Source organism: Misgurnus anguillicaudatus, chromosome 3 (assembly GCF_027580225.2).
Source record: "Misgurnus anguillicaudatus chromosome 3, ASM2758022v2, whole genome shotgun sequence".
In the NCBI taxonomy this organism is placed as follows: Eukaryota; Metazoa; Chordata; class Actinopteri; order Cypriniformes; family Cobitidae; genus Misgurnus; species Misgurnus anguillicaudatus.
Window position 1 is genome coordinate 22149253 of NC_073339.2, and position 13420 is coordinate 22162672.

The 13420-nt window shown below is 38.8% G+C and overlaps 1 protein-coding gene across 1 annotated transcript in view; it reads left to right on the plus strand.

Moving 5' to 3' along the window:
* The first annotated feature begins 3439 nt into the window (after positions 1 to 3439).
* Positions 3440 to 13420, plus strand: part of frem3 (Fras1 related extracellular matrix 3) — a 32344-nt gene continuing 22363 nt past the window's right edge. Inside the window, exons 1-2 of the mRNA XM_055205134.2 lie at positions 3440 to 8690; positions 8828 to 8917. Coding sequence (XP_055061109.2) covers positions 3662 to 8690; positions 8828 to 8917 — 5119 coding nt within the window. The 5' untranslated portion in view covers positions 3440 to 3661. The remainder of the gene's footprint in view (positions 8691 to 8827; positions 8918 to 13420) is intronic.

Here is a 13420-nt window from a genome sequence, read left to right on the forward strand (position 1 = left end):
AAATATTGAATAACAGTGCATCAAAAATGGGCATAGCGTAGGCTAGTCAACAACAAGAAAATACTCAGCATAAAACCCTCAACAAAGTCCATGCAACACCAGCTCAACCGAACAATACCAAAGCACCATACCGTAGAAAACAGCAGCGCGTTTAATAAATGATTACAATGAATTTCATATGTACAAGAAAACACACCATAAGCATACAACGCAACATATGTGACCCTGGACCACAAAACCAGTCTTAAGCATCGCTTGATTTTTCAGAACATTTTAACAAAATGCCTTCAAAAAGCGGTGGGATGTCCCCAGCGTAAATAACACTATGCTAGACAGATACTTTGTTTGCGTAGTCCTACCGTTATTTAGTCACTCCTAGACATACGTCTGGCGTCAGGGGGAACGTTTACCTCGATGAAGGAAAGATATTGTCTCACAGGTTATGTTTATTCGGCTATATCCAGTGCTGAGCTTCGATGAAACTTTACGTCAGACCGGCGAGACGCTTCACAGGCGGGAGATACGCCGCGTGATTGACAGCTTTGACACCAAATGGATATACGTGAAAATCAGATGACATGATTTCACAACTTTTCATTGGCCATTTAGGTATGTGACGCATACTGTATATGGAAATGAACCTGGACATTCAATCCGTCGAAAAATCTCAAAATCGGCCAAACGGACATACGTGGTTTTCATCGGACAGCGACGATATAACTCTTAGGTTATTTAATCTTATTATAAAACAAATCGTTGTACTGAAGATTGACTGCTTTGCAGATAACAGAATTTATTTACAAGTGCTGAGTGAGATGCAAGTGTCTGTCAACATTTTTGACAACATTTCCATTTTATGGGGAGGCACCCTTCTTGTGTTTGCCTGTGACAGTATTGACATAGTAGCAGGTTGTCTGTTAGCATGCTTGACTTACACTATGGCTGAAGAGGTGAAGGGTTGAGTGCTGGTAGCGTTGTTTGTAATTTATGTATCTTGATATATGATATATGGTCACAACTGCTGTGCGCAGCCGAATGTAGCTATATATATATATATATATATATATATATGGTAATATGTCTTACATACTGTAAAGCTGTGAAATGTTCAATATGGGATCTTAATGATTACTCTTAATAATGATTGCTATGACATTTAACAATAAAAAGATGTAGTTTTTCTTTTCAAATTGTCCAAGTTTACCAAAAATGTTTCTGTTGTAGAAAATGAATTGCTAAAATTTTTAAATCAACTGTGCATACATTTCATTTAATTGATAAGTTTACATTTATAATGCAGAAGGCTGGCTTTCACAAACCACTCAGAACTACACTAAGAGTCCACTTTGGTGCTAGAGTATATGTCGGTTATGAGCACACCAGCAGTTATTTTAGCAAAGCGACAAAATAGAAACATACTCATCAAACACCCATGGTATGCTGGGTATTCAGCATATACTAACAGGGGTTTTTCACAAGCGTTGCCAAGAGTGGTGTAGTGTTGTCCAAAACATGTATCGAAATAAACAGAGTGCCCTTTATTTTGGTTTGTGTTATTAAAGGCATCATACAATTCATTAGCGGAATGGTCGTTTTACAACTTGCATTGTTAAATGTGTATATTTATATATGAAAATTTGTGAGCTTTGTGTTATCCAAGGGATTTCTGGTTCACAATGTGCTGAAAGGCCCAGGTCATATAAATTATACAAACCCATGCATGGGTGGGATTTTAGAACACTTCCTATACATCTAGACCTGGCGAGGGTCAGAGTACAATATTAAATCTTAACGCGTATTAGTAAAGATTAATAGAGTTCATACAGTATAGTATGTGCATTCTGTCTTTAGTAGCATAGGGCAATGACATATATTGTTTCTAGGTGTATTACTATTTTGAAAATTAATTTGGGTACTGTGATGAACTCTGTCCAGAGGCATAGTTAACCATCAAAACACATGTACAGATATCTTGTTGTGTGTAAATGGCGTGTTAATACTTATGTTCAGTTCATTTAAATTTACCAGTTCTAATAAACTAGGGAATGTTAGGTATTTGAGAAAATGATGAGCAAAACAAAAATATTATTGGTGATTTAATTGGATATGTGAGGTGGTATCAATTGCCATATATCCATTTGAAACACTGCTCCATAAATGGAAAGAGGGTATTTATATCTAGATGCGCCCACAAGGTTTCCATACACAGTATGTATTCTCAAGTATCTACCATGATTCTCACTTCAGCTAGGTCATGCTAAGCTAGGGCACAACATAAAAACGTAAAATAAAGAATAATTTCAAAAGCTCTGCTTTTTGAAGTTGGCAATTCTGTAAGAATAAAATAAAATAAAATAAAATAAAAATAAAAAAAAATAACGAATGATTAATATCCCTTTTTTTTTTCCATTTTATGGCTGCTTGAATTTGTGTGTTAAATCATGTGTCATATTAAGGGATAAACTTAATGCATTCATGACATGGGGGATTTCCATCCTCATCCGCTGGAGATATTTAAAATTTCATCCCCAGTTACTGCAATCGCAAAAAGATATATTTGGACTCTCTGGAAATAAAATTATATGAGAGGATTTTTTTAGACAGGCAGCAGGACATCACGCCTATTAGGATGACTTTGAATCAAGCCACATGTCACACTATGTTGATGGTTGACAAATTAAGTGGCATATCTTTCAACAACTTAGCTCTGCAGATAATATACATGGATGCTTGTGTAACTGGAAAAATGAAAGATTACTTAAAAAGTAATTAAGGATTAAGAACCTGCAGGATTTATTGTTTTTAATAAACGGTCCTTGGGTGCCCTCTGTCCACCTGTTTAACCAACTGGACTGAGAAGTGTGTTGCTTGACCTTTCAACAGTCCCATAAGATGACCCCCCAAGTTACAGGCATGTAACCAGACGATAGTAAGTAACTCAAACACATCAATTCATCAAAAAAGCATTAGACTATAAACTGTAAAAACAAATATATTCTGAAGTCTCTGTCACTCCAACAGAAGGCGCTGTCGCTGCTTTTCACCAATATCTTCGGGCTTTAATATTTATAAAATAATATTAATAAATACCAGATTAAATGGTTAAGGACAAAACTGTTAATGAAAAAATATGAACCAAAGTTCATATAAATTGACAAAAGAATTCCAGGGCAATCATATTTCTTAAAATATTTGTCTCAAAGAGTATCACACACAAATGTTTTTTTTTTTTTCTATTTTCCTTTACCTTTCAATTAGTCTTCAATTTTAGTTCTCTGTAAGATATCTAGATATCTTGTCAGTAATCCTATTATAAACCATTTTTTTCTAAGTTACGTGCTGTCTTTGGTGGGTAAAAGGGGAAAAAATGGGAGGGTTATAGTGAATGCAATGCTTTGGGAGGCTGTCCAATGTGCTGCCTTCATTTAGCCATGAGAGAGGTTGGACATGGGGTGGAGCTTTGCACTGTCACTATCTCTCTTGTTAAGTATTACCTGCAGAGCTTCAGTAGGCTGGCAGCACTGTGCTGTGTGTGAATGGGACTAAAAGTGAAGAAAACACCAGGCATTGCGAAATCAAGGGGACCATCTTACATTTTTATACCAGGACATTGTAGTGCATCTATTTTATTTTCAAAAGTGCAGTGCAACTAGCTATAAATATGGCTGGTTGTCTGCAAAGAGAGAGGTTGAGTACAGCAAGAGCACTTCTGAAATGCCTCTTTGCATTGTTTTCATTAGGATGTTGTCTCTCTACAGTGAATTCAAATCCTTTTGACAGAGTTTTTCATCATAGGCACCAATCTGGACCTAGTGCTGAAACAATCTTGGTAGCCAACAATGGAATTAGAGTTCCCTTTGGACGCTCTGTGTATCTGGACCCTGTCAATGACCTTGTGACCGAAGTGCATACAGGAGACCGCTGTCACATTACAGTGCTGGACAATGACCCACTTGCACAGAGACCTGGAATGTTAACACCTAAGAAGTTCCCCTGTGCTTTTGGAGCAGAAGAAGTAAAATACACCCACTTTGGTTCCCGGAGCCCCAGCAAGGACCACATAAAACTGCAGTTGAGGTATGACTCCCACACAGACACTGTGGTGGTTCCTTTCCTTCTTGAAGTAGAGGTGGTTTTTCAGCAACTGGAGATTCTCACACGTAACATACCTTTAGTTGTGGACAAGCTTAATGGGCTAAGCAACCCAATTGACAAAAAAACTTTGGAGTTTGCTTTTGAAGATGGTGTCACAAAATGCAAGGTGACCACACTAGCTGGTGCTGGCAAACTTCCCAGGTATGGCACTCTTACTGATAACTCAATTAATGGCCAGATGATTGATTGTGATGATTTTCTCAAGAAGGGAATTCAGTATCAACACACTGCCACTACCAATTCTCCTAACAGAGACTACATTCCAATGCTAGTAGAGGTACAAGACAATGATGGTAATATTATTCAACAGGAGCATTTTCAGATAATGGTTAGAATCAAAGAGGGTACTGAAAATACACCACCGAAGCCTAGCTTTATATCTATGATGATGATGGAGATTGACCAATTTGTGATGACAGCTATTACTTTAGATATGCTGGCAGCTGAGGACATTGAATCAAAATCTGATCAATTAATTTTTAACATAACTTCTCCCCTTGGCTATCAGCAGGGCTATATCATCAGCACAGATGATCAAAATCAGCCAATCACATCATTTTATCAGAGAGATGTTAAAGACCTGAAAATCGCTTATAAGCCTCCCTCTGAGGATTCAGATATAGAACGGATTTTCCAGATTGAATTTGAAATTGTTGATACTGATGGAGCTGTTTCTGATCCTTTTGCTTTCATGATTGTTGTAAAACCAATGAACACTTTAGCCCCAGTTGTAACAAAAAATACAGGGCAGCTGCTTTTTGAGGGTCAGTCAAGATCCCTATCCAGTTCGCAAAATTTAGAGATTAGTGATGAGGACAATCTTGATAATGTGAAGATTACTGTAGTTGATGGATTAAAACACGGAGAGCTAACAGTGTTGGGGTCTCAAAGAAAATTTTTCACACCTGCTGATCTGGATGCTGGTATTGTGTTATACCAGCATGATGGAAGTGATACATACAGTGATAACATTATATTCAGGATGACTGATGGCAGTAATGAGGTAGAGTTTTTATTCCCCATTACAATTGCCCCCACCGACGATGAACCCCCCATTATAAATGCCAATACTGGGATTGTGCTATTTAAAAATGAAGTGATGCAGATTTCCCCATTTATCCTGAGTGCTACTGACATTGACTCAGAAGATTCAACTATTAAATTTATATTAGAAGAGCCATACTCTGCAATTGGCGAGCTGATCCTTAAGCAGGTGGAGCCTCCACTAGACCCATCTGCATGGAAATTCAGTGCAACAGATGAGATGTTTGAACAGGTGGTGACAGAATGGTTCCAGCAGGATATTCTGGATGGAAAGCTGTTTTATCGTCACAAAGGACCTCACAGTACAACCACTGTGATTGACCAGTTTGTCTTCAGAGTCCAGGATGACAACGACCCACCAAATCAATCAGGAGAGCACACATTCACCATTAAAATCCATCCAGTGGATGACATACCTCCAGAGCTTTACCCTGGCACAACACTACACATGACAGTCAAAGAATATGAGCTGACATTTTTTAAGAAGACGTTTCTACGTTACACAGATCTAGACTGTGATGACAGGGACCTTAAGTACACCATTATCAAACCTCCTACTGACACAGATGAAAACAACCCGATTCCTCTTGGTGCCATTGTACTGACTGACAGCCCTGACATTATCATAAGTGAGTTTACGCAAGCTCAGGTCAACCACCATAAAGTGGCATACAAACCCCCAGACCAAGAGCTCGGTATTACTCCAAAAATGGTCCAGTTTACATTTAGTGTGGAGGACACTGCTAGCAATTCTGTTGATGGAGTTTTTACAATCATTTTACAGCCTGTTGACAACAAACCCCCTGTAATTATCAACACTGGTTTCACTGTTCTGGAGCGAAATACCTTTATAATAACCAAAAATGAATTAGATGCCTCTGACCAGGACACTGAGGATGACCATATTATATTCACAGTGACCCAGATTCCAAGGTTTGGACAGCTGCAGTATTTGGGAATTGACATGTCTAATGGAGAGACGTTTGTGCTGGAGGACATTGAAAACAGTCGACTGGCCTATATCCACAGTGGTGAAGAATCTCTCAGTGATGTCATTAAGCTAGACATTAGCGATGGCTTCCATGAAGTGCCAATTGTCATTAAGCTTAGCATCAAACCTGTCGATGACGAATCTCCAACCATTAAGTTACCAGCCGGTTTGTTAGGGGCCTCCATCGATGTACTTGAGAATGGTGCAACAGAAATTACCAGCAATGTCATCCAGGGTCATGATGAAGACACAGATGACCTCATGCTCACATTCATAGTTGAGGAGCATCCTAAGTTGGGAGAAATAATGGTTAGGGGAGCTCGTGCTGAGCGATTCACTCAGCAAGACATAATTAATGGTGCGGTCGTCTATGTTCACACTAGCGGTGAAATCGGCCCTATAAAAGAGCATGACTCCTTCAACCTCACTATATCTGACATGTCTGATGAATGGGTTGTTGGTGGCAACAAAGTCCAAGGAGTTCGTGTACATGTCACCATCTTACCTTTAGACAGTATTCCACCTATTGTTAGTGTGGGCAGCCAGTTTGTAGTCGTAGAGGGAGAAAAAAATGCTATCACATTAGAGCACATTCAAGCTGAGGATATTGACACTAATAACGATGATATCTTGTGCACTATTATTGTTCAGTCCACATCTGGCTATGTGGAGAACATTTCCCCAGCTCCAGGGTCTGAAAAATCTAGAGCAGGCACTGCTATCACTGCTTTTACTATTAAGGATGTTGGTCTCAACCACATCTATTACGTCCAAAGCATTCACAAGGGTGTGGAGCCAGTGGAGGACAGATTCACTTTCCGCTGCTCTGATGGTATTAACTTTTCAGAGAGGCACTTTTTCCCCATTGTCATCATCCCAGCCAACGATGAAAAGCCAGAGATATTCATCCGTGAGTTTGTCGTCATGGAGGGAATGAGCTTGGTAATTGACACTCCTATTTTAAATGCTGCTGATGCAGACATCCCAGGTGATGAATTATCTTTTGAAATAATAAAAAATCCCAAACATGGAAACATAGTTCAGCAGTTGAGCACTGGGACAGTTCCAATAGTGACATTTTCCTTAGAGCAGATCAAGGAGGCATCTAATATTGTTTATGAGCATGATGACTCTGAAACCAAGGAAGATAGTTTTGAAATTAGGCTCACTGATGGAAAACATACTGTTGAGGAAAAGGTTGTCATAATCGTGATTCCTGTTGATGATGAAACCCCAAGAATGGCAATCAATGATGGTCTGGAAGTAGAAATCGGAGAAACCAAGGTAATTAGCAACAAAGTCCTGAAGGCCACAGATTTAGATTCCGAGGACAAATATCTTACTTACGTTGTCCGTTATGGCCCCGGCCAGGGCTACCTCCAGCGAATAACCAAGCACGGAGTTGTCATCGGCAATATTAGCATTGGAATGAATTTTACTCAGGATGAACTAGACAGACAGTTGATTCAGTATGTTCACACAGGCCAGGAAGGTATCCGCGACCTGCTAAAGTTTGATGTAACTGATGGAATTAATCCACTCATAGATCGTTATTTCTACATTAATATTGGCAGCATTGATATGGTATTCCCTGATGTTATCAACAAGGGTGTGACCCTCAAAGAGGGTGGTAAAGTCACCCTAACCACAGACCTTCTCAGCACAACTGATATCAACAGTCCAGATGAATATCTAAGTTTTAGCATTACTCGTGCTCCAAGTAGAGGCCATCTGGAATGTACCGATCTCCCAGGTGTGCCTATTTCCACCTTTACTCAGCTGCAGCTAGCAGGCAACAAAATTTACTACATCCACACATCTGATGATGAAGTGAAGATGGACAGCTTTGAGTTTGAGGTGACGGACGGCTACAACCCTGTGTTCCGCACTTTCCGTGTATCCATTACTGATGTCGACAACAAAAAGCCAGTCCTAAGCATCAATAATCTGCTGCTGGAGGAAGGTGAAAGCAAGCTGATCACACCCTTTGAACTGACAGTTGAGGATCGTGATACACCAGACAACTTCTTGAGGTTTATAGTGACTCAAGTGCCAGTTCATGGTCAACTTTTGTTTAACAGAACTCAAGTCATTACATCTTTCACGAAGCAGGACCTAAATGAAAATCTCATTACCTACAATCACGATGGGACAGAGACAAATGAAGACAGCTTCTCCTTCACAGTCACAGATGGAACTCACACTGACTTTTATGTCTTCCCCAATACTGTATATGAAACTCGTAAGCCTCAGATGATGAAAATTCATATCAACACAGTGGACAATGGAGTGCCTCAAATTGTTGTCAACAAAGCAGCACCCACTCTCAGAGTCCTTCACACAGGGCACCTTGGATTTATGATTACCAGCAAAGCTTTAAAGGCTGAGGACAGAGACAGCCCAAACAAAGTGCTTAGGTATGTGGTGACCGAGAGCCCTCTCCATGGCTTTATCATGAATAGTGCTTCGGGCAATGACAGCATCAAGTCCTTCTCACAGGGTAAGAGCTTACTGTATGTAATTGTTGTCATCTGAATATATAATGCAAAACATGTCACGTATATATGAAATATAATACAATAGGGAATTGTGTCTTAACAAATTAATCTCCAACTTATCTTTTCCCTTTGTTATTAGCTGATATTGATGATATGAAGATTTGTTATGTGCTTCTGGATGGGTCCAATGCCACAAGTGACATATTTTACTTTGTAGTGGAAGACAATGGTAAGAATTTCTTTTTCTTGTCCCTCTCATTAACTGAAAGTGTCATGTGTCATTATAGCTGTGTTGGAATTCCAAAGCTTTTAGTTGCTCATTTAAGTCAATTGTGCTGAAGGTAATTCCTTTAGGTTTGCAGTTATTTTTTGTCAAACATTATAAAGTGAATAAAGCTTTACCACTTTCTGAGTTCCTAGAACCTAAGCTTCTAAGCCTTATTTAAACTCCATGAAGCATGTTTAGAAAAATGATATCATGTCTTAAAAATATTGTCTGTTTTTCCTGACAATTCCACCATTACCCTTGACTTAAATAATTCTTAGTAATCAAGTTTTCTCATTGCAAACAAATATGGAGAGAGGCTTTTTAGCAGGAGACACAAAAATAAGATCATAGTGCATGATGTAGGACAGGGAAGAGAGTTTATTTAATCTAAGTGTACATAGTAAAATATTTTTTGTATTAGGTAGTCATTTGTTTTTGTGTAAGGGTGTGTGTATAGGTTTGGCTGCACTTGTGAGTTACAATTTTTGTCCTAATAGAAATATTGAGACAGACAAAAACAATGGGTTGAAGTTTGAATTTAGTAGATAGAAGCGCTATGAGATGTCTCCCTGATATAGTGAAACAAATGTGTGTTTACTAGTTTGACCAATATTATGAGGTAATTGGATGTAGAAAGATTTTGGAAAGCCTTAAAATGTCGGAAAGCATGACATTTGCTAAATTAAAAGTTAGGAAAATTATTAACTCTGTAATAAAGGAAACCAATGTAATGTCAATGTAATGTAAAGTCCTTGTATTTATAGAAATTCTAATGTGTGTGTAAGAGAGAGATTTAGGGCATTTACCCCTTCCCCTTTGTCTTCGTCTTCCCCTTGGCCCTCGAAACCGAGTAAAGGGGAAAGGGGTAAGACAGATCGTTCGTCTAAAAAATGAGACACCACTCAATTACCGTTTGCGCCACCTTCCCTTGCCGCTAACTGGCTGCTACGTAAACAGACAAGCATTGACAAACAAAGAAGAAGCCGTTTTCTCAGGTTGTGGTATCGATTGCCTGAGCGGAGCTCCACAAATAGCGCATAACTTAGCTGCTAGCTAGCGCCTTAACTAGCGATTCAAAACAAAAACATCACAATTAAAACCGCTTGAACATTTTATTAAAAGTATCATAAAACATGAGTGTCATAATATAATCTCAATTAAACTGCAGAAAATAACGTTACTTTCATTTGTGCGACTCCTTGACAGTTCAACGTTCATTAATAAAACGTCTTGATGCCGGCTCTCCTGAGATATTCCTACGTTAACGTTTACCCCACTCTTTCAAGTGTGGTCCTTATCACACTTCGTTTCAAGGGCTATGTATCCCTATGCCTTGGCCCTAGCCCTTGATCAAACTGACAATTGAGATGCCACTTCGCCTCACATGAACGCGCAAAACCGAGGTGAAGGGGTAAGGGGAAGGCGTAAGACAGAGAAATGAGACGCACCCTTACACCTGGTCACTTCAAGTATTGGTTAAAAACTGTTCCGTTTACATTTGGCCACATAAATGCATCTTGGCAAAACAAATATGAATCGGATCTTCTACTCCCGCGCAAAATGCAAATACACTATTCAATACTCTGTCATAAAAAAACTTAAGACAACGTTTATGCAACAAAAGGCAGCACTTGCTGTATGTTGTACTGTATGTTTTGCAGGGGATGCACATCTCCTTGCTCTGCATGAGCTGGAGCGTGCAATACAGAGCACAGAAGAGTGACGGTGTGTTGATTTAACGTACAGGACCATGATGGGGAAAAGTTTTGACAAAACTCACTCTTAAAGTTTTATTTCTTTGTTTAATATCATTCGAGTTTGTCATTGGACTCTTTTTTGGTTCTAGAAAGCTTTTTTACACACTGTCGTCGCTCTATAAGGCAATAAGCGTGTTGTCTTTGTTTGTTTGCCTCTTTGCCGACTAACTTCCAGGAGACGTGCTTACATTTGGGAGAAGTGATGTACTGACATATGTGGTTTCATCAACCAGATGTATTTACACTTGTCCAGTCCACAATCAAAATCCATCTTGAAAACGTTTCAGAGGACACCTGGTCTTTTAACTATCAGATAGCTATATATACATTAAGAGAAAACGCATGAAGTGACCAGGTTTAAAAGCCCCTTAGAAATGCCTTCTTAGCATAACAACTGTTCTTACAACTTAAACTTGCAGAGTACATGCACACACACACACACACACCCACACACACACACACACACACACACACACACACACACACAAACACTGATTAAACAAATAATATTCTCTATTTAGATGAATCTGGACATGTTGGTAAAGCTTTAGTGGTCAGCAGCATGCAGTATAAACATACTTGACTGAATTTAAGGAATATATCACCTAAATATGAAAACTCCTTCATAATTTACTAAATTTACCCTAATGTCATCTCAGATTTTTATAACTCAACAAATAATTCATGTAATCTAATATTGAAGCCAGCATGGCAAAGCTAAAAAAGAAGCCAATTTTAATGCATTTGGGATTTTTATGAAAGAGACTCAGATCCCATATCATTTCTTGAAGGACATGTTAGATCCAAAATCAAATATTTTACAGCATCTAAAATACCCATAGGCCATAGTGAATACAAAAGAACAGAGCAGGTTTATTTAGTGAAGTCTGTCCTTTAGTCTAGACACGGCACTAAAATTACATTGACATGATTTTGAATACTGGCTAATACTTTAGAAAAGATTTTTAATAGGTAAGATAGACAGAAAATGGGTTGTGCAACTATATTTTATTTATTGTCTACACAGTTATATAAACTGTAAAGCCCTACCATGTCATAATCTTTTCTGTACTATATTTTATGCAAGTATTGCCATCCACTTGTATAAGCAGCAGACAATCAGACAGAGCACAACTGGGGGTGTATGAATTCACAAGTCCTCTTTACCTTAAGTGACGAAAACACTAACTTTGTTGTAGTATTATGGTGCCATTACAAACCAGTAATGAGTCCCAATGATATTCTGAAAAATTTGAAATGAGTAAAATTTCGTTTAGTTTAAAAATAGTTTAGGCCTATAAAAATCTTAATGTAGGTATTAGGAAGTTAGATATGCTCTTCATTAGGGACATAAGTTACATGCAGAGCTATGTTACATGATCATTAATTTAATGGTGATATGCATTTCCTCTGAGTTTTATGGCTCCAGCTACACTGACACAGTGTGCCTGTGGAAGTCATTGCAGACAGGTATGTGTGTTTTAAGGAGCAGAGATCTGCTGACAGATCTGCTTTCAAAGCTTCCTTTATGCCTGTCTGTAACCCAAAGCCATCACAAGATATGCTGAACACCCAGGGCTTCCCCCTTCCTAGTTCTTCTTTAAAGATGCAGAAGATATTGTAGATATACTCCTGCATGGTGCCAGCGACCACCACAGCCACACTAAACACTGGAGCCACCTTTCTATTGCCCTAGTCCCTCCAGCTCACAGATTTATGGGATTTTGTAAGAGTGCTGGAGGATATGATGTATCTAAGGTTATTCTTATCGCTCACAGATGGCAACGTTTTTCATGTGCCCTGTGATCTGAGCTTTGAGATAACCCTATGGTGCCTCTCCGTTAGAGTACTTTCTCTTGATCTCTCACTGCCGCCCATAGACAACTTGGGTCACTGGTGTCAAAAAGGATGTGCCAGGTCTGTCGTGCTATAATTCATCACCCTGCATTTTGGGGATCAGATGCCTGGCTACCGCAGATGTCACGTGGACAAGTACAGTACCTGCCAGTGTCCAGTTGTCAAATATCCCCTTGTGGAATGCCTGGAATTACATGAGGCGCCTAACATAGACTTTCAAGCTCGGTGCATGTGAGAAGCCATTATTAGATGCAGAGGAAATGGCCAAAGCTCCTCAGGTCCCACAGATGACCCATATTTGAATTTAAATTCTGATGACCTAAAGTCCAGGGAATTGTAATGAATTTCAAAGTTTGGAATATTTAACAGGGAACTGATACTGAAAAGTATAAAATGAAAAAGAATAATTAAATAATAATTAGCATTGCTATTTGTGTATACAGTTTCATCGGATACACGTGTGTTGTCGGGGTTAAGCGCCTGAACTGATAACTTCCGGACAGTATTTATTTATTGGTCTGGCTAGTGATAAAACTGATCTCTGAAACAAATACCTTAAGCGTGGAACACAACTTTGCGGAGAGGTTTGGCTGCCAGGCCACAATTCAAACATTAATATTAGGGTTACTAATTTAATTGTCATTAATTTCCCTTGTTATCAGAAATAAATTACTGTAAAAGAACTCTGTTGATATTGATTCTATGTGGAAATCTACCAGTAGTTGTGTTCTGTCCACAAAAGCCGTTTGTTTATTTGTTTGTTGTTGCTGCTAAAACCATCTATATAGCGGGCCAGTTTAGTCTTGCAATATACAGTATCTCTAGCAGTGATTCTTGATATTCTTTAAGC